At 35.6% G+C, this 19,665-nt stretch overlaps 1 protein-coding gene across 1 annotated transcript; it reads right to left on the bottom strand.

Annotated features, from left to right (window-relative positions):
• Positions 1 to 4,928: 4,928 nt before the first annotated feature.
• LOC136821032 (uncharacterized) lies at positions 4,929 to 8,113 on the bottom strand. Its single transcript, XM_067077267.1, has 2 exons — positions 7,896 to 8,113; positions 4,929 to 7,678 (listed from the first exon to the last, which is right to left on the bottom strand). Exons 1-2 carry the CDS (start codon positions 8,095 to 8,097, stop codon positions 5,349 to 5,351), a joined length of 2,532 nt encoding a protein of 843 aa, XP_066933368.1. The 5' UTR covers positions 8,098 to 8,113; the 3' UTR covers positions 4,929 to 5,348.
• Positions 8,114 to 19,665: the final 11,552 nt, after the last annotated feature.

Genomic DNA, 19,665 nt, shown 5'->3' with positions numbered 1-19,665 from the left:
TGACCTAAGTATCTCCCTGTTTTCATGTATGCTTATAAAGAACATGTGAATACCTCAGTTTATTTGAGGAAGTGGTTGTGTGGAAGAATCTTATAAAGGAAGACTTGGGGAAAATTTATTCAATAATTTTCTTTCAGTATTCAACATCATTTTGACATATTCTTACATCTTTAAAATAACATATTTTGTATGTACTCAAAAGAAAAAAGCAATGAGGCAAAAAGGTTTATTGAAGTTACCTTGGTTAAAAATTACTCAAAAGACAGGGTATCTATTTGAAGTAGTACGGTATCTGTTGATGAAATCGTGAGTTCTCAAAATTAAAACTACTGCTTAGATTTTCTCTTTGAGTTAGACTTCCTACTTCTTTAATGCCTTTATGTAAAATAATCTTAATCACCTTTTACCACACCCCCACACTCTAAAAAACGGGAATTATAATTGAATTCGAAAGCATTTACTTTTCTATTAGTAAACAAGGGTATGGGGTAAAGCATCCCAATCCGATTATCCTGACTGTGTTTTATTCTTTAAAGCTATCCCTATCAACGATGTAAACCTCAAATTAGCTAATGACAATCACCATGAATGTCTAATCAGAAGCAGCCGGCGGAGAGATTTTTTAAAAATATGTGTTCTTATCTTCTAGGGAGAGAACATGTTATGACCTTCAATTTTCTTTTACAAATGACTCATGATGCGTTCTGATTTCTAGGAAACCTTTATCGCACTATTTGTCTCCCTAAACTTATTACTGCTTTATGGTCGGATGTGTTCTAAAATCTAGGAACAAAATTTTGCCAAGATATACTTGTAAGATATTTTTCCCACGAAAGATGTGTTCTGAAACTTTTCTAGGGTTACTAGGCAACAAGATCACATCAATTTTCGCTTGATTATACCCCTGTCTCCTTACAAGATGTGTTCTGAAGCTTTCTAGGGTTACCTAGACAACATGAACACGTTTCCTGTCTCGTAAACAGTCTAACTGACGAGAGTTAGGCTAACTGTCTAGATCGTTATTTATCCGCTATTACCAGGCAGGGATAACTTCAAATTAGCCTATCATCTCGGAATATCAGCTAATTAGCCTAGAATAAGCTTTTTTTCACTAAAAACAAATCTTATACCGGGTGACCCACGAAAAAGTTCGGACGGTTTTCGTTGGCTAGGGTCTGAGATAAAAGTAATATAAACTCAATATTTTTTTAAAAAGATAGATGATGCTCTAACTTAAACTTTGAGCTATTACTTTTTAAATTTGGTTCAGTAGTTCTTCATCTATGAGCTTTTAAAGTCAAAATTCAATTATTGGAAAATGAAAAAACACGTCAAAAATGAGGTATCAAATTATAATTGTTTTCTTTATCTTTAACATTGTGTTTTTCGAGTTTGCTGATGTTTTACGACCTCGTTAATTAGTGTTGTAGGTAATTAAAGTTTGTAAAATAATAAATTAACAACGAAGTAGATTTATATAAATTTATTGTAAATATTTTTATCAAAAATATTTTGCAAATAGGCAAAATTTGCCTTCTTTATGAAAATATCGCGTCTTATGAAAGAACAGAGAGTGTGGGTCTGCCTGGAATATGCTAGAAAGTGTATGGCGGTGGTTCTTTTCTGAACGAATAACTTGTCAATAAATTTTGTGAAAGTAAAGAATCTAAAAAAAGTTTTAAAATTGAATAAAAATATCTAACATGCTCTTTTCTAACGATTTAATGACCTTGCTTGAATGATTGATAATAAAACAATTTGATACCTCTTTTTTGACGTAATTTCGCTCTTTCCGAAAAGGGAATTTTGACTCGAAAAGCTCATAAGTAGGGAACTTGTAGGTCAAATTTAAAAAGTAATAGCTCAAACTTTAAGTTAGAATATCTACTTTCTACATATTAAAATTTCAAGCACTTTGAGAAATTTGTTCGGCAACGAGACGCTGAAAACTGTCCGAACTTTTTCGTGGGTATGTTTCAAAGAACATTCTCCACTTAAAAATCTTTTGTGTTCAGCTTCCAGAAAAGATGTATTTAAAATAAAACTAGCTGATAGGCTAAATAACTGATAATAGGCTAATTTTCTGATCTTGTACCGTGTGCAAAAAAATATTTCCGCGAAAAATGTCGAAGTTTTTATACTGCATATGCTCGGCGCATGCGCAGTTAGAAAAATTGAATATCTCCTATTCTGGAGCTGATTAAGGGATAATATTTGGAATATACATTAATTGAGTGATTAGAGATTAATCTGAGGATTTATAGAATGCGACTATTAGTATTTGGCTCAAAAATCTAATTTTTTCATTATGGGCTAATTAGCCTGTATGAAATAGGCTAATTTGCTTATTCTAGGCTAATTAGCTGATATTCCGAGATGATAGGCTAATTTGAAGTTATCCCTGCCTGATTTCGCCATCCACAACCCCGACCGTAACTCCAACCCATAGTATTCTTCGGCCTTACTAGTCAGTGCTAAATTACTCATTGTGGTGTATACAATATAGACTCTGTTGTGTAGCAATCTACTAATTTGCCGTAATTCTACAGATGTCTGTAGAAATATGAAATCTACATACTTTGTAGAATGATAATTCTACCCGTAAATCTACAGACATCTGTAGAAGTTTTAAATTTACACCATCTACGTATTCTGTCGAATTATATGTGATAATGTGTTGAAATAGTAGACATCTAATTAACGGCCTTGAATTACACGGGTTGCAAAATTAGAATCAAAGCAGTCAAAACGTGATTACTCGGAAAAGTTGCTTAACAACTTACAGCTGATAACTTTATTAGTGTCAATAAATTCGAACCAATCAGAAATAAATGTCATGTAACAAGCACATAAAAATTTTAAGTAAAAACGTGATTTGTCTTTTAATTTTGATTTGATTTTAATTTTGCAACCTGTGTATTGATACTCAAAAGAAATTAACACGAAATATATTTGCTTTTTCAAGGACACCACGGCTGATTTAATTAAAGGGTTTTAATTAACACGAAATTTTTTAATTACACCAAACCCTGATTACACGTCTACTTAATTTCGTGCAATAAGGTATATGATTTTATCTTACTAGCTCTTTGCGCTACTGAAAACATTTTATCTATTGCTTGGTTCGATAAAAGAGATTCTAATCCTGATTGATCAACTTTAATATGCGATAGACAATGGTCTGCTTTTGCACATGATATCCCAAGTTACTCATTATCTTACCATACACCTAAAACGGCATAAAACATAAAATTTCTATTGAGAAACAATAGTATGGGGTCAAGTATTTTAATCCGATTATTTCCAGCTGTGTTTAGTCCACCTCAGCTAAACTTCTTGATCCTGAAATCGTCACTGTCTCAATTGTCTGTTGACAAAACTGATATAAACAGAAATTTTAAAATTGACGTATATCAAGGGCCGGCGCTGAATTAGAATCAACGTAAAAAGCGCCAATAAGGTAGTTAAATGCGTTACGCGTTTGTTTTTTGAAGCCTTGGGATGTTTTCTTAAAATGTTCTTATTTTCACCATTTTGTGACCATTTTACCCATATTCCTAAGAAAACGGGTGTTTTAGAGTCTACAAAGCCTTAAAATGCTCTTAACTTGTTACTGACAGAATGCCCAGCTGGCACACAACGTTGTTTCGCCGTTTATTTAACGTTCATAACGTCCATATAACGTTAGATGAACGTTGAAACAACGTTGTGTGCCAGCTGGTGTCTACCGTGAGTATCAGTACATGTTTTTTCTATAAGCATACAAAAATTCGAAACTAATCTTGGAGATGCTTTAGGGGAGGGCTTGACAAGGCTGGAAATGATTATTAGGATGCTTATATTCTAAGTAAAAATTTAGGAAGATTCCAAAAATCCGTAAAATCTTAGCCAAAATTAAGAAAATACATTTTTGGTAGCCTCAGGCAATGCTTAGTATATGCTTGAATTTTTGTCATATCTGATCCTATATATGCTTATAAATGCAATGGTTATAAAAACATTAGTGAAATTTACAACCGTTTACGGTGGCAATTGTTACAACAGTTACAGTTTTTGTGACACTTGCAACCTATCAAAAATTCCACATTCCGAACTAATTTCTGCGAGAACTAATTTCTGCGAGGAGCAAAAATTGTTGAAGGATTTAAATTTGACGTGAACTTTGGAAGTATCTTTCCTATAATACACCCCTGTCTCAGTGAACTAGTGCAGATTTGAAATACACCAAAAACTATTAAAATTTCAGATGAATTTGAGATTCTCAAAAAGAAACACACCAGTGTGAGAACTTTTAACCCTTAACACCAGGGTAGGGAAAAATCCATTCATTTACGAACATTATTCCATAGATTCTATCCGCTTCTTAAGTCTGCACTAAATCTACAATCAAAGTTATAATATTTGAGAAAAATTGGAAATTCACCAGGAAGTTTTGAAACCACAATCGATTTGTAAGTGATCTAAAGTAGGTTCGAAGGGTAGAGTTTTAACTCTGAGTTTTAACGGTAGACTTAAAACTTAGGACCTTAGGATCTAAGGATCCAAAAGTTCAAAAATAGCCCAATAGGGTTCTGAATATAGCCTGAAAGTCTATAAACCCTCCCGAATTGAAATACTCGAATAAATTTATCAATTAGCCCAAAAGTAACTTTCTCGCCCGAACTCCAAATTTCGAAAAAGGAGGAAATAAGCTAAATTCAATATATTTTCACCGTGATTGTAGTTTAGCTTGCCAATTTCAACCAATACTTCAAATTTAGCATATATCAGGGGTCACACCATTATCTGGAAAGTGGAGAGACCAAAATCATAGTGACTAATGAGGCGTAACGATGGGCGGGAGTAAATTTCGATTTTGACACTCTTTCAGATTGAATTTGCCAAGAAACGAAAGTATGAGTTATGATATTTAAAAAAAAAAAACGAAATTAATAAAAATACCTTTTGGAAAGAGTTTTTATCTCGGAACATTCTGCATTAAGGTTTCAATATTTAAATAAAAACTGAAATAAAGATAATCTTACATAATTGATAAACTTACAATTACGGTGTTGTTTTTTACAGCCTAATCACGTACTTTAATTTGCTCGCTCACTCACTCACTGGGGGGGGAGGGGTACTTAGGCAAGTGAAGGGTACGTGCGAGTGCCGCCCTTAAAGATGTCTTTTTGAAACCTGGGCAGTCCCTGTAAGGGTTGAAAGAAAAATTGAAAAACTATTACCCTGTAAACCCAGCACCCCCTCACCCCTGGGACTCACTCAATCACTTTACTCAAGAGTATAAAAAAATCCAATGTGACCTTTAACTTAAATCGCTATAATTATGATAATTCATTAATTTTACATATTTAAACATATTCGATGTTTTGTTCTTTTGGCTGTTTTGGGATGAGGTGATCGTGCTTCTTATACTCTCTGTTCTTATCTCCAAAGCATGTCTTGAATACGTGCTCGTTAATTCTTTGTAGGATTTTAACAGTAACAAAAAACGTGGGAATGCAATATCTAATGCTTTTGAAACTTTTGTAAAAATGTCTTTTCAAAAGGTGGCGTATACTCCTTTCATTCGGCTCTTTGAGCAGTAAGGTGGTGTCTGGCTCACTTTTGTAATCTGCACTTGATATAGCTTGGGTTATCTCTCCTGGTTGATTTGGATCGGTAGATTTCTGCATTGAGGCTGAATGTGAGGTTTTTCCTCGATTTCTCTCTTTATGTCCCCCCTTAGCTGGATTCTTTAACTTTTCAGTATGTGACGGTTTATCTTCTCTTACTCGTTGGTATTGGTAACCTCCTTTTGGAGGCGTATGTGTAGGATAGGGTACTGTGCCATCATCTTCTGGTTTGTCCTTTGGTGGGTACTTCTTCGATCTATTGTTTTGGTTTGAGTCGTTGTTTGATCTGCCTCTTTCACCTTTGCTGGGTTGTGAAGATTGATTCAGAGTCTCTTGTGGATAGTCCTTTGGTGGATATTTCCTCGACTTATTGTTTTGGTTTGAGTCGTTGTTTGAAATACCTCTTTCACCTTTGCTGGGTTGTGTAAATTGGTTCAGAGTCTCTTCTGGATAGTCATATGGGTGGTATTTCGCCGACTTATTGTTTTGGTTTGAGTCGTTGTTTGGTTTCTGTCTTCCACCTTTGTTGGGTTGTGAAGATTGATTCGGAGCCTCTTCTGAATAGTCATATGGGTGGTACTTCGCCGACTTATTGTTTTGGTTAAAGTCGTTGTTTGATCTCTGTCTTCCACCTTTGTTGGGTTGTGAAGATTGATTCGGAGCCTCTTCTTTTTGGTGTACATATCTGGGTGGTTCTGTATGAGTATGCTTTGTAGGATTCTTCTTTGGTAGAGATCTACCATGATTGATGCGTTGTGTGTCACTTGTACTTAATGGCTGTTGATTTTTGGGCTTGGTCTTTTGTCTGCTTTTTGTATCTGCGTGATGGTCAGATTTAGGTTGTTCCACTGGACGCTGATTAGATTCAGGTTGTTTTACTGGACCCTGATTTTGTATCTGTGTGATTTTTTGATGATTAACTTTCATCATTTCATTCCAGCTGATTTTTTGACCACATCCTGTCTTGTTATCCTGAAATTGACCACCAAAACTTTTTTTCTGTATTTCGACTTTTCTGTAGTCAATGATTTTAAATGTAAAATGTGCCATTGTACATGGAGAATTTGTTGACAGCTCAATACGCTTTGGTTTACCACATGTTTGAGCTTTTGGATTTTCACAAATCCTACCGCAATGAGGGCAATTTTTGGTGGATGCATAGGGATCTTGATTTCGAGCGATTCGAATTTGTATGTCATTCATTGCGGCGTTAGTTTGATTGACCATGTTCATCAGATAGCCTTCCTCCATATCTTTCGTCTCCCTCTCAAAATTGAAATTCAATTCATTTACCATGTCCTGTTTTGCTGTTTCGGTAAGATGTGTTTTGAACAGTGCCCAGAACTCGCAATCAAGATGACACCGATCTGCTTCATCGAAGTTCTTTCTCTGACCCTCAAAACTTTTTTTGAGTGATTTAAATCGTTTAACGAAGTCATTTGTGACTTTTAGAATTTTTCGATTACTATCCTTAAACCTGAAAAGTCTTGAAAACAGGTCACTCTGCATATCTATTACAAAAGTTTTTCTGCATGTTCTTAAAACATCTTTGCAAAGGTCGAAACCCTTTTTTTGGCGATCTGAGAAAACGACGTCTGTAATTTCGAAGTCCTCGTCAATAGCTTCCAATATTTCTTCCTCATCCCATTCTTTGTGGAGATCCATATGAGTCACCAAAACACCGACAAGATCTTCAGGGAGAGCATTAAATCGATCATAATACTGCTTTATATCATCCAGTGTCTGGTCCATACGTAGACTTGCTTTCACAACTACTATGAATTTGGAAACCTCTCGATAACTCAATGCAGCTGCAATCTCATTATTATGTTCCAGTTTATCCTTTCGAGGATTGGTTCCTGGAGTGTCAGCAATGAGAAGACTTTGATCAGGAGTCAAGAAATATTCAGCAGATCTGGTTGCACTGGATGCTGATGAAGAGCTTCGACCATCAACACCTGCTAGTTTTTCAACGATGGTTGATTTCCCACTTCCTACATTGCCAACCAATACTATGTATGGTGCTTTATCGCTATCAACTTCTTTTACGCTGGAGCCATTGTTTTCTAGAGAAACAAAATCAATGATATTGATAAGATTTTATTTTATCCCTTGGTATTGGATACCGGATCTTTTCATATAAAATGAAAGCCGAAAATTACGCGTAGATATGTTTATCGGCAACTGAATTCTTTAAGGATTTGGATAAGAAAAAAACAGCAGAGATCTCGTCATCAAATGAGTTTCAAACAAATCATTTTAGAAGTACAACAGATTTCTTACCAGATTTTTGCTGTTGCCATGCTGAAAATATATCTCCAAACTGTAGATTTTGTTCCGATTGATTTCTTTCATTCATTTCAGGTGATTTGGATTCTGACGTCACCAACTGAGCATCCCAGGATGTCTCCTGATCGTCGTCCAGTTTTGGTCTTCTGTAAGGAAACTCATCAATATCATTTCTTTGCCGTTTCTGTCTATCCATCTCATAAGTCTCTAACTTACTTTAGAGAGTAGTTTCATTTTAGTACAAGATATATGTTTTTTCTCTCTCCGATACTATCTAAGTTATCAATCAAAAGGCAGAGTTATTTGAGTTCTTAGTCACTTAACTGATTAGTAGAAAGCCTACTATATCTTGAATTATAAAGAATTCTATTAAGTTAAAATAGAGTAGATAATGAATTGATCGCTCACTTTTAGCTTATAAGAAGTTGTCAAGTAATTAAAAAAATTTTCGTTCTATATGAGATAGTTTCATTTTAAACGAGATAGTTCTCTTAAGATATCCACTGAATGAAAGATAGTATCTGTTCAAACAACATAGTTTCGGTTTAAAACAAGATAACACCCCTGTCTTGCAGCCCTAGAGGAACTTTTTTCCTCAGTGGGAATAAAAATTCCTATTGAAAGAAATCCCAATGGGGATAGAATTTCTATTGTTAAAACGTTGAAAAATTCAGTGGGGATATGGTTTTGGAGTACAATTTTTCGAATGGTGATGAAATCAAGGTCAATTTCCAAGTGTGGCCGAAATTCAAGGGTATTTTCTTACTGCGGACGAAACATTTGCCAAATCTTCCAAGTATGTGCTGGGGTCCCAGCCCCAGCGAGTCTGTGACACAGGGTTGTAAGTTAGTATGTATATTATTTATACTAGTCATAGCTTTCACTAAATGCCCCAACTGAAAGGTCATGTCATGCACTTATAAAGCTTTTAATGCTTTAAAGATTTATAAAGCTTTTAATGCTTTAAAGATTGAAACATAAAAAATAATCAGGAATAATTAATTGATTTGATTATTGATTGATTTAATTATTGATTGATTGATTGACTCTCTATTGCTACTTTGCCTAATAAACAATAGTCAAGAGGATACTGCGGATAAAATTTATCAAAAAGTTCTGCGCCATCTTAAATAAGGCGAAATAGAAACCAATCCTAGCTAAGGCCCGGACTCCACTCGCCTACGCTGTGATTGCACTTCTCAAGCAAAATCTTTTATGTTGTTGGTCAAAAGAAAAATAAAGGAATGCCATTGTGGTCCATTCAAACGTACAGTCGAGAAAAGTTGAAATGCGCCTAATTTTTTTTAAAGTGCATAGTACTTTTTCATGATGCAATCTTTTCTCCAAAACTGCAAAAGTTGAATGTGCGCCTATTATACAAACTTTTTTCAGGTTTTCCAAATAGATTTACCACACTGAACAAACAGTGAAAACACTCTAATGAGGTAAATCTATTTTGAAGACCAAAAAAAAGTTTGTTTTCATATGCATACATTCTACTTTTTTGTCCTTTGCCGGTATCTTGTTTTACCAAGTTAAGAAAGACATTCCTGAGTTACGACCATATAATGGTCTTTAAAGCTCAAGAAGTTCTATAAACAATAAAGGTAGTTATTAATAAAATAACAGACAAAGATAAATTACAGTTTGAACAAAAATATCAACAAATGTACATTTGAAAACTTGAGCAAACTTCTTTAAAGATTCCAGAAAAAGAATTGAAATCATTGCTGAAATGAACTTCTGACTAAATTACAGTATTTATTCAGTTTTAAAGACAAGAAATAAAATTAGCCATACAAAACACTTTTTCCAGTCAAAGACGAAAGAATCAGCTCATCATCATAACCAGTCTGCCATTTTGTTTGTTTTGATTTGCAAAAGTAAAATTGTAATTCGTGTTATGGTGTAATTATATACTTTTTCTATAATTTGCATTTATAACACTCGCTTCAGCTTTTCAATGCTAAATCAAAACTAATGAAATGTAATATATAATAATGATAATAGCATATAACGTAATATGAAAATGTGTATAACACTTACCGCTGTATAATTTACCGCCATATTTTTGCGGAACACTTAATTGGCCGGAAATCAAATTACAAACAAAAACGCAAAGATTCGAAATTCCAGTCCAATATATATGCGTGAAGCTATGAGTGCCTCCTCGTCGCTGCGCTCCTGCGGGGGCAATAATTTTTTTATTTATATATTTAGCGATATCCAAGCGGCACTTTTGATAACGCCACCACTCCAAATGTTTTAATCTCATAAGTATCAACGAAAAATTGTCCAAATCGGTTCATTGCGTTGAATAGTGAACAATAGCCTCTATGCAACACATCATCACACCCGGTTCTACAATATATGTAGTTCTGTCAATTGGTTGAAATCTACAATATATGTAGTTTCTGATAATACAGAATCTACACATTTTGTAGATTCTAGAATTTACAGAACTACATATTTTATAGAATCGGGTTGTGATACTGGCCTGCTCTATCACGCTATATCAAGCCAGAAAAATTGGAATCACGCCATGCATACTAAAAATATGTATCGTTGTAAAGCTATAGCAAATCAAAATTACACTATTAGAACAAAAAATGGGCCAAAAGACGCCAATCATCTTTATCGTTATACAGACTGCGGTTACGTCAATCACTTTCCCTTTCAAAAAAAAACGGTCACGACAAAAGACAGTGTGATTGGTAGTTAACATCTTTGCAGCTCGACTCTAATAAAATTAGAAATTTCAACCCGTGTTTTAAAGCATTTGATCCTTTGGAATCTCCTTTTAATTTCGATCCCTTGATTGTTTTCAAATTTAGACTTTTACAAATTACAAACTACAGAGCTTGTTCAAGACAAGACAAAAAGTGAATCTAATATTTGGACTTTGGTGTGGGGTTGCAGAGTGTGGGGAATGACGTGCAGGGCGAATTAAATTCGATGGAAGATTTTCCAATGTTTCCAAATTTACAACTACAAGGCTTTTTCAAGACAAGACAAGACATGAATGGAATTTTGTGCAAGGGCAGTGTGGTGAGTTTAATAATGTGAGATGTGGTTATAAAGCGTTTCGGATGCAAGGTTTTTTCTTCAAAATTGGCTTGCTTTCATAGATCAAATTCAAATTTTAAATGTTTGTTTTAATGCCTTTGATGTTATGCTAGTCCTACTTTTATGATATAAATAATGGATTATGATTTAATCAAAATACCCCATTTTTCGTCGAACTTTCGCAGTAATGAGGAGGTTTCATTCTTAAAATTTCAATACACAGTATAGCATATGGAGTCTGTTTAAATGAGCGAAGATGTCATATCCATCATATATCTTATCGGAGAAAAAATATCGGGGGAAAGTGACGAAAATTCTGAGGGGGTTACGAAATTTTCCCCCGACGAATTTTTTCCCCAATATTTCATCACCCGACCAAGACTTTCACCCGATTTTTTTATCCCCGACCAAAATTTTTACCCAATTTTTGAAACCCCAACCAAAAATAAATCTAAATTTTTTACACCTTTATTAACCGAAAATAGTGCTTTAAACGTCGAATTACAAGATCTTTTTTCGAGCTAGTGAAGGAAACCATTTCATTTGGACAATTTAGTTGGGTGAAAGTGACTAAATTGAAAATTTCGTCGGGAAAAAGTGACGAATTTGAAATTTTGGTCGGGGGGGGGGCACTCGATTGACTCAATTCTCGATTGATCCGGGGGGGCACTCGATTTCTAAACGACGGCACGAGCCACCAAAAAATCGGCTTCCGAAATTGGACCCTTAAAGTGCAGCTCTTGAGCAGTGAAAAGGTACCATTACAGTGCATTTAACCGATTGTTTCTGACCCTGTTGTGGTTTGGTTGCATATCTTATTTTTCTGATGCCAGCCAGAAATGAGTCTGAGATGTTGACACAACATGCAAAACAAATCAAAATGGGTGCGAGTCAAAACTATAAAGATATATCAGATTTTTACAGTCCGACTTTCACTCTCACAGGGTCTCGAAAAACCTACCCAAACTTGCACACAACAAAGTTTTTTTCCGTCAACGACCGAAGACCTACATCAGCGGCTGAAGACCTGAATTAACGGCCGAAGACCTGGATCAACGGTCGAAGACCTGAATCAACGCCCGAAGACCTTAATTAACGCCCGAAGACCTGATTTAACAGGTCACCGGCCGAATACCTGATAGATAAGTCAGGGTCAGTTCTTACAATGCGAACCTTCTCCGAGGACAGGGCTAAGCTAAGGTCAGGCTACCGACCCGGATGGTATATATAAGGTTAAGAATAGAGGCTGTCATCCTTACAGTCCACGCTCATATGATGACTGTCATCCTCCTTCGACAGGCCGTCATCATCACGGTCTTAGGCGCTTCAGTAAAATCTTAGTGCACGGTGAGTGGGTCCCTTCGGAACCGCCTACGCCTACCTAGTGGCCAGCTTATATATCGTATATAGTATCTACATGCACATGCAACATTCTTACTACAATGCAAAACCCTGTTCTCCGAGGACAGGGCTAAGGTCAGGTTACCGTCCCGGGTGATATAAGGTTAGGAGTAAAGGCTGTCATCACAGTCCACGCTCATATGACTGTCATCCTCATCAGGATATGACTGTCATCCTCCTTCGACAGGCCGTCATCCTCACGGTCTTAGGCTAGGCACTTTAGTTAGACCTTATATTGCATGGTACATCCCCAACATCGCAGCCAAAGAAAACAATATTTCATGTTTACTTCATTTCACAGACTTCGGCAAGTTTCATAACATTTCAAGTTTACTACAGTTGACGCTCTCTTATTCGATCTGTTAGGGGAATTGAATTTTCATCGAATAAGGGAGCTTATCGAATAAGGGGGCGTGGTTTATGAGAGTTTCTTGTTGACGGGGACTTTAAATTTCATCGAATAAGGGAGCCTATCGAATAGAAGAACTTCGAAAAATTGTTTAGTAAGCATAAGAGGCAGACATTAAAGAGGCCCCCCCAGCGGTTGGCGTGATGGCGTGATGGCGTGATGGCGGGTTTTTCGTGGCGTGATGGCGTGAAATTTTGAAAAAAACGGCGTGATGGCGTGAAAATGAAGTGCCGGCGTGATTGTGAAATCGAGTTTTTTTAGGCGTGATGGCGTGAAATTTGCAGTTCAGCGTGATCGTGAAAATTATATTTATTAGTTGAATCATATTTCTATGTCCATTTTAGCCAATTTAGAGGGTTTAAATTTCAAAATTTTCTTGGTCGGCCCCAACTATGGCGAGGCCTCCTATAGGGCCTCCTATAGATCTCATTTTAAAGCATAAAAGAAACGGTGCAAACAGTTCTATTCATCTGCCATTTATCCTGGTAACTTCCGATTGCTTTTAGCAGTTGCTAGCTAGTCTTCAAAATAATAAAGTCGAATGCTATGAGAGGGTCGAAAATTGAAATTTTTTCCCCATCAGCGCAAACCATGGTTGCGCTTCCTCCGTAACTAATATTTTCCTCTCTTAGATGCTTATTCTTATAGATGCATCAAAGACATCAGATCCTTTATTTCAGGAAAACATACATTTGTAGCAAAGCCTTAAACAGAAAGAAGCAACAGGTTTATTATGAGGTGTAATTTTAAGCAGATTGATGAAAGGAATCCTGTGATGTTTAAACCATATTTTGGAAAAAAGAGAGTAAACGAGGGCGATTTTTTTTTATACTAAATTGAAAATTTCTCCCGTCGGCGCAAACCATGGTTGCGCCTCCTCGCTCCCCTTTTGAAAACTATTCACGCTAATTCACAATTAATGCCCATGGGTCCCGTCAACGGGGGACCAGGGGGCATGGCCCCTCATGTTGCTTGTACTTTTAAAAGATTTCCATTATTTTTACATGAATTATTTTTCAAATTGAATTGAAATGGGTCCTAAAATAGCACTTTGAACCCTTCAAAATTCAAAAATTTTCTCCGTTACCCAACCATGGTGCCTTTGTCAATTTACTCAAATATACCTCAGCCCTCAAACCGGTGCCCTTTAATGTGACCAGTTGTCCAACAATATTTGTAGTCAAGACTACGTCATTTTTCCTATCGAAAACACTCAAAAAAACTTTGACTCCTGTGCATTACTAAAAATAGAAAAACAGAGGTCAAATTTCTTCCAGATTTTTCGGGTGTTTTCGATAGGAAAAATGATATAATCTTGACTTACGCATACGAGAATGCCGAAAAACTGATTGACGACCAAACACACATGTTTATATAACAAAATATGAGCGTGAAAACTAAATTTTCGTGAAAATCAAATCTTTCAGGCGTGATGGCGTGAAATCGAAAAAAAATTGGCGTGATGGCGTGAATTTTGGGTTCGCTGGGGGCCTCATTAAAAGAAGAGGCACGTCTTATATAGCACGGAGCGCATGCGTGAAATGCGTGAAGCTATCGATACCTACTAGAAGATTACTATGTTTCCCGCGCTTTTAGCCTGTTGAAATTTTATTAGCCTGCAAACAATTTGCTAGTTTTGGCGCGAAAAAGCCACAACAAAACAGAAAAACTCGAAACGAAGGAAGACAATCATTCCAACCACTGCTGCATTCTACAGCAGAAAACTGCTGCTTGAAAGAATACATGCACAAACAGTTTTACATATTCCATTCCCTCATTAGAAGACTAACAGTATGGCAGACTCTGTAGGTAAGATACACATTCATTTCAATAAGACCAATTCTGTAGTACCACCGTGCGTGGTGAAGTCGGGTAAAAAACCTGCATAGGACCCTCCGTGACGCCTGTACAGCCCGTACTTGCATCAGCATCAGCCAGTTGGTGTGGAGGGAAACTTGCATCATAGTCATCAAATGCCTGACCATTTAGAGCAGCAAAATTTCAAAACAAACGAACACGCAGCTCCGCTCGCTGCTCTACTCAGGACCATGCCGACGCACCGGACTTAACGAACACCGGACACGCGAAAGTCCGGTGTAAAATGAGAATTTTTTTTACCACCGGACAATTTCTACACCGGACTTAAGGAAGTCGGATGTCCGGTGTCAGAGAATGATATTTTTCCCACTGGACAATCAAAACACCGACATGACCAGTCCGGTGCGTCTTAATTTTTTGTTTCATAAATGTCCGGCGTTCAAAATTCCCTGTATGCAACACCGGACTGACACCGGACTTATTGTGTCCGGTGTAGCGAAAGGATACTTTTTGCCACCGGACAAATACACCGGACAGTCCGGTGCGTCGGCAGGGTCCTCTCTACTCTACCATGATGTTAGAATCTTTTATTTTTTTATTTGCTGCAGTGTTAGGGCAGTATGGACCTAACTCTTCATACAAAAATTACGGGAAACGCATGTTTGGACTTTGTACCCTATGCTGCACGCAAGCACTTAAGCCAAAGTCCCGCAAAGGCGGGACAAAAATCAGTTTTTTGAAGTTTGCAAAAAAATGCCACATACAAGAAGATCTTTCAAATTCAGTATGTGAATAGAGCGGTAAAAAATACAACTTTTCTATTTTTCTTTTTATTTGCAAAAGTTCTAAGAATGAAAATAAAGGGATAATGATAATTGCATACTACAGTTAGGAACATTTGGCGAGTTCCTGTACGCAGCCGCAATCAAAAAAATCATAACGTCACTCAATAAAAAATGGCGTTCGTGTCTTTTCGCACTTTTTTTAGCCTAGACGATGTAGCAAACATAGTAAGTGTAAGCACACTGTGCTTTTAATTGGCTGACAATTTCTTTTGCGTCGGAAAAACTTTTTCAAACTTTCAGCAATGATTGATCAAACTGTTACAATGAAAATTATCCAGCGCATTTTTTATCTTCTTACCTTCTTCATCTTCAATGAAGAACTCAAAGTTTACTGAAAGTAAGCACATAAGATATTCTTATGATTAATGATATTCATTTAAACACGCTTCGTTATGCGCTGCGGTGGAGTGCATTACGTAACTCGCGCGGCAACTAACTCGCCTTCTGTTGGAAGATCATATTGGGCGTTTTGGTGTTACCACCTTGACGCAGCGAGCGCCTTTGTCTTTCCGCAACTCTTTCCACCATTTTAGATGGCCTTAACAATAGATCCAAAAGGGCGCCATAATCTTGGAAGATAATTTGTTTTGATCTCCGGCTTTGGGAAGTAGCAATTTTTTTGGTTGTTTTCGATGGAAAATGGTAAGAAACTTAAGTTTACAAGTGTCATTTAGTTTTTGCTGGCTTATAGAATGGCAGGATCCTGGATGGTTTCCCTAACTGTACTATCCATTGCACGTGCGTTTGGTTTGGGAACGCGAAACACGAATGCAAACTACCCATGTCTAAACTTTTCAATATATCTCCAGAACTAACAGATTTTTTGAAATTCTGTAAAGAGGTCTAAGTTCCTGAATTGTTTTACTATGTTCTGTGAAAAAATCATAACAGTTACAACCTTTCGTCCAAAGCAAAAGACGTGCTTTTCTCGCTGCCATCCTGTTTTCGAATGAGAATTCTAGAGAATCCATTCGTTTTCCAGCTCCCGCAGTCTTTTTTCATCCAATCAGATCGCGCGATTTCACTTTCGCTTTCTCTAGTCCAATAAGACTGCGGGATTTGAGTCATGTGACATCTCTATTAAAAAACCCGTGCGAAATACAGGGGGTCACAAAATAGAAATACAAGGGGTCACACTACTGGCTACAGGAACTGAAAGCAAGCAATTAAGGCCAATATTTTTGGTTTTTCTGAAGGACAAAAGGTATAGGAAGCTTTACTGAAAGAGGGATAAGGCTGGGACAATCTATTTAAAAGATATGGACATAAAAAAGGCACTTTTTTGGGTGATAATTAAGATTTTACTTAGAAACTTTAATTCTCTTACCCCCGTCTCGGGCCCCCCTGATATGAGCAAGGGAACCATGTTGGCCACCCCTACTGAAAATTTCAGATCAAAACAAAGAAGGAATTAATTCCTGTAACTCGAAGAAAATTGGAAAAAGCTGGTTTTTGACTGTTTCTGATCCTAAAGTGCTATTTTTTGGTAAAAGCTATGCAATTTATGTTTGGATTTCTAGAAAGCTTACCCCTTCATTGTTAATACATTTTTTATTGGAAAGTAATCTCTTCATGGAATAAAAAGATATAGCCAAATCTTGTAGGGTCATTTTTCAAAATTTTTTTGCCAAAATCGATTTTCGCATTTTGCCATTTTACCCTACGCAAACGCACGTGATTGATGATCTGCGGTACTATCGTAAAGCTAGAATTGCTTCGCGTACTCTTCGCTAGAGAAAATGATTTGACAGATTGAAGTTTTTCTCCCGCGCGGGCGTTCTGCGCACAAAATGAATTCCATTATTTGTGATGGTGCATGCGTTTAGTTTTTAACGTTGGGTGCTGTTTCGTTGAAGGTGGAGTGCCCACATTTTTGTTACAAATAGCAAAATTACAATGTATTTTAAGCCAAACATCTGAATTTTAATGATTTAATTTTGCCATTCATCAATCCTATGCGATTTCACAAGTTTTATTTTGGCAAACAAAGCAAAAACGCAAAATTAAATCTTCCAAAAAATTAGTCAGATTAAAGTAACTGAGTTCAAATTAGTGTGTAAAAATAAGTATTTGCCCATAGACAAGATTTATTGACGCTTGACTTTTTCTAGTTACAGAAAGTTCTAAATATTTTACTTCAAACGTCAAACCTCAATTTTTACCCTCCTCATTTTATCCTCACACTAAATTAGTCAACCACGCCCTTACATTACCTACCTGCTCACTGTTTTGGATTGTTTTGCATTATAAACCCTAGACTTGCATAGTGTATAAAGTTAGTGTACAAAGAAATTTATTTTTTTACATAGTGGTAACATAGACACAAGCCTGTTTCTATTCCCTAAAATTTGCCCGGTATTGTCAGGATTTGTGACAGATTGTATATGTCAAAAAAGAATTTTTTTATATTTGAAAAGAAAATGATTTGAGCTTTCAAAGCTTTTAACAGCTTTACTTCTTGCAGACATTAAAAAAACAAGTTTTAATTCAAAATTTTTATATATAACCTGGGCAAGCCCTGGAAGGAAATTAGAAGTATTTTACTATTGATAAAATCTGATGAAATACATATGCAATTTTTTATCTTTAGGCTCACGAAGATCAAGCCGCCAGAGTTCAGAAAGGAAAAGTTCACGAAAAAAGGCACTTGAAAAGATCAAGTATAAATACATTTTTGTCCTATTTTACATCGGTTTTTTTTTAAAACATTAAATGAATATAAGTGTTGTGTCTCTGCACCTCGACATTTTGTCAAAAATACCAAATATCCTATCTTTATTTTACCCTGCCCACCTAGAAGCTCAAACTACCCTATTTTAATGGGAAAAAGTCCTATCCTCCCTATGAAACCCTTCATGAAAAGTCCCCCCCCTAATAAGGAAGGGGGAGGGGGGCTTACACTATATAATATCTGAAAATACTGACAAAGCTAAAGGTGTAAACACCCTATTTTATAGTTTTTAGTTTTTAAGGGACAAAATACCCTGTGTTTCTCTACATTTTCTAATACTAGAAATTTGCTTTTATTCTTTACTATAGGAAAAACAGAGAAACTGGAGAAAAGATTGAGTATGAGGTAATCTAGAATATAAGCCCTATCTTGACAGCTTCTTTTTAAATACTTCATACACAGTTTAAAAGGATAAAAAGATAGTTGATATTTATATGTATATCAACAATATCACTTTAAAATTGTGGTTGAAAAACACTCGATATCTCCATCAAATTTAAGAGGAAAAAGTTTGCAGCATTTCTTGAGAATATTTAATGTTTTTGTTTCAGTTTGAAGATGAAAAAGACATTTATGATGTCGTTGATGAGGATAAATATGCTAAAATTGTTCAAGAACGACAAGAAGAAGATTTTATTGTTGATGATGGTAAGTTATGATTAATTATTTTTTTGATGGTTGATCTTGATCATTCATTATGTGCATTTTGTCTGCAAATAAATAAAAAGTGGGCAAAAAATTAAGGGAGGTATCTTAGAAAATGACGAAATCTTTTGTGATGTTGAATCATCAAGACTACCTGTCTTTTAAATAGCTCTACTGGCTTTTCAAGATGATTATTTGAGCAACTCAATAAAGTTTTCAATTTCCCTAATTTCAGATGGAACAGGGTATGCAGATGATGGTAGAGAAATTTTTGATGATGATCCAAATGAAATTCCTGATAAAGGTAAAAGTAATTTTTGGTGTGCTATTTTACGTTATTTTTAAAGATAAATTAGTGAACAAAATTAAAGTTTATCTTTATTTTTTTAAATCATATTGACAACTTTGAAAAAAAACTTATTTGATAAGAATCTTTATTGAATTTTTTTTCTAATTTATAGAATTTGAGAAACTCAAGAAAACGAAAAAAGAGGTAAGAGAATACATGCTTTTTGAATAAAATGAAGTTATGCTTGTTGTAAGCGAAAATCAATAAGAGTTAAAAATTTTCAATGTTAATAATTTTACTTAATTGTTTCCTTTACTGAAACTGGTAAAAGTTATTGTTATAAACCCTTGCTTTTACAAAATTGAATTTTGAGTGTCAAAATATTTTTCGTTAGATAAAAAATGTGAAAACTAAAAATTTGATTTTATTCATTATTTGACGTTTCGGTGTCTTCTTTGCACCATGATACCAAGTATAGTAAAAAAATTCAAAACAGATTTCAATTTACAACTTTCAAAAAAATCACAAAACTAAAAATTACTATCAGGTAATTACAAAAA

The sequence above is a fragment of the Clytia hemisphaerica genome, unplaced genomic scaffold (genome assembly GCF_902728285.1).
Source record: "Clytia hemisphaerica strain Z4C2 unplaced genomic scaffold, Clytia hemisphaerica genome assembly, whole genome shotgun sequence".
Lineage (NCBI taxonomy): Eukaryota > Metazoa > Cnidaria > Hydrozoa > Leptothecata > Clytiidae > Clytia > Clytia hemisphaerica.
This window is presented reverse-complemented; position numbering and strand designations above follow the sequence as displayed.

Excerpts from the sequence above, each read along its gene's own strand:
- LOC136821032 (XM_067077267.1), bottom strand. The coding sequence starts at position 8,097 with ATGGATAGACAGAAACGGCAAAGAAATGATATTGATGAGTTTCCTTAC. Across the intron at positions 7,679-7,895 it reads ATGGCAACAGCAAAAATCTG|AAAACAATGGCTCCAGCGTA; the intron begins GTAAGAAATCTG and ends TTGTTTCTCTAG.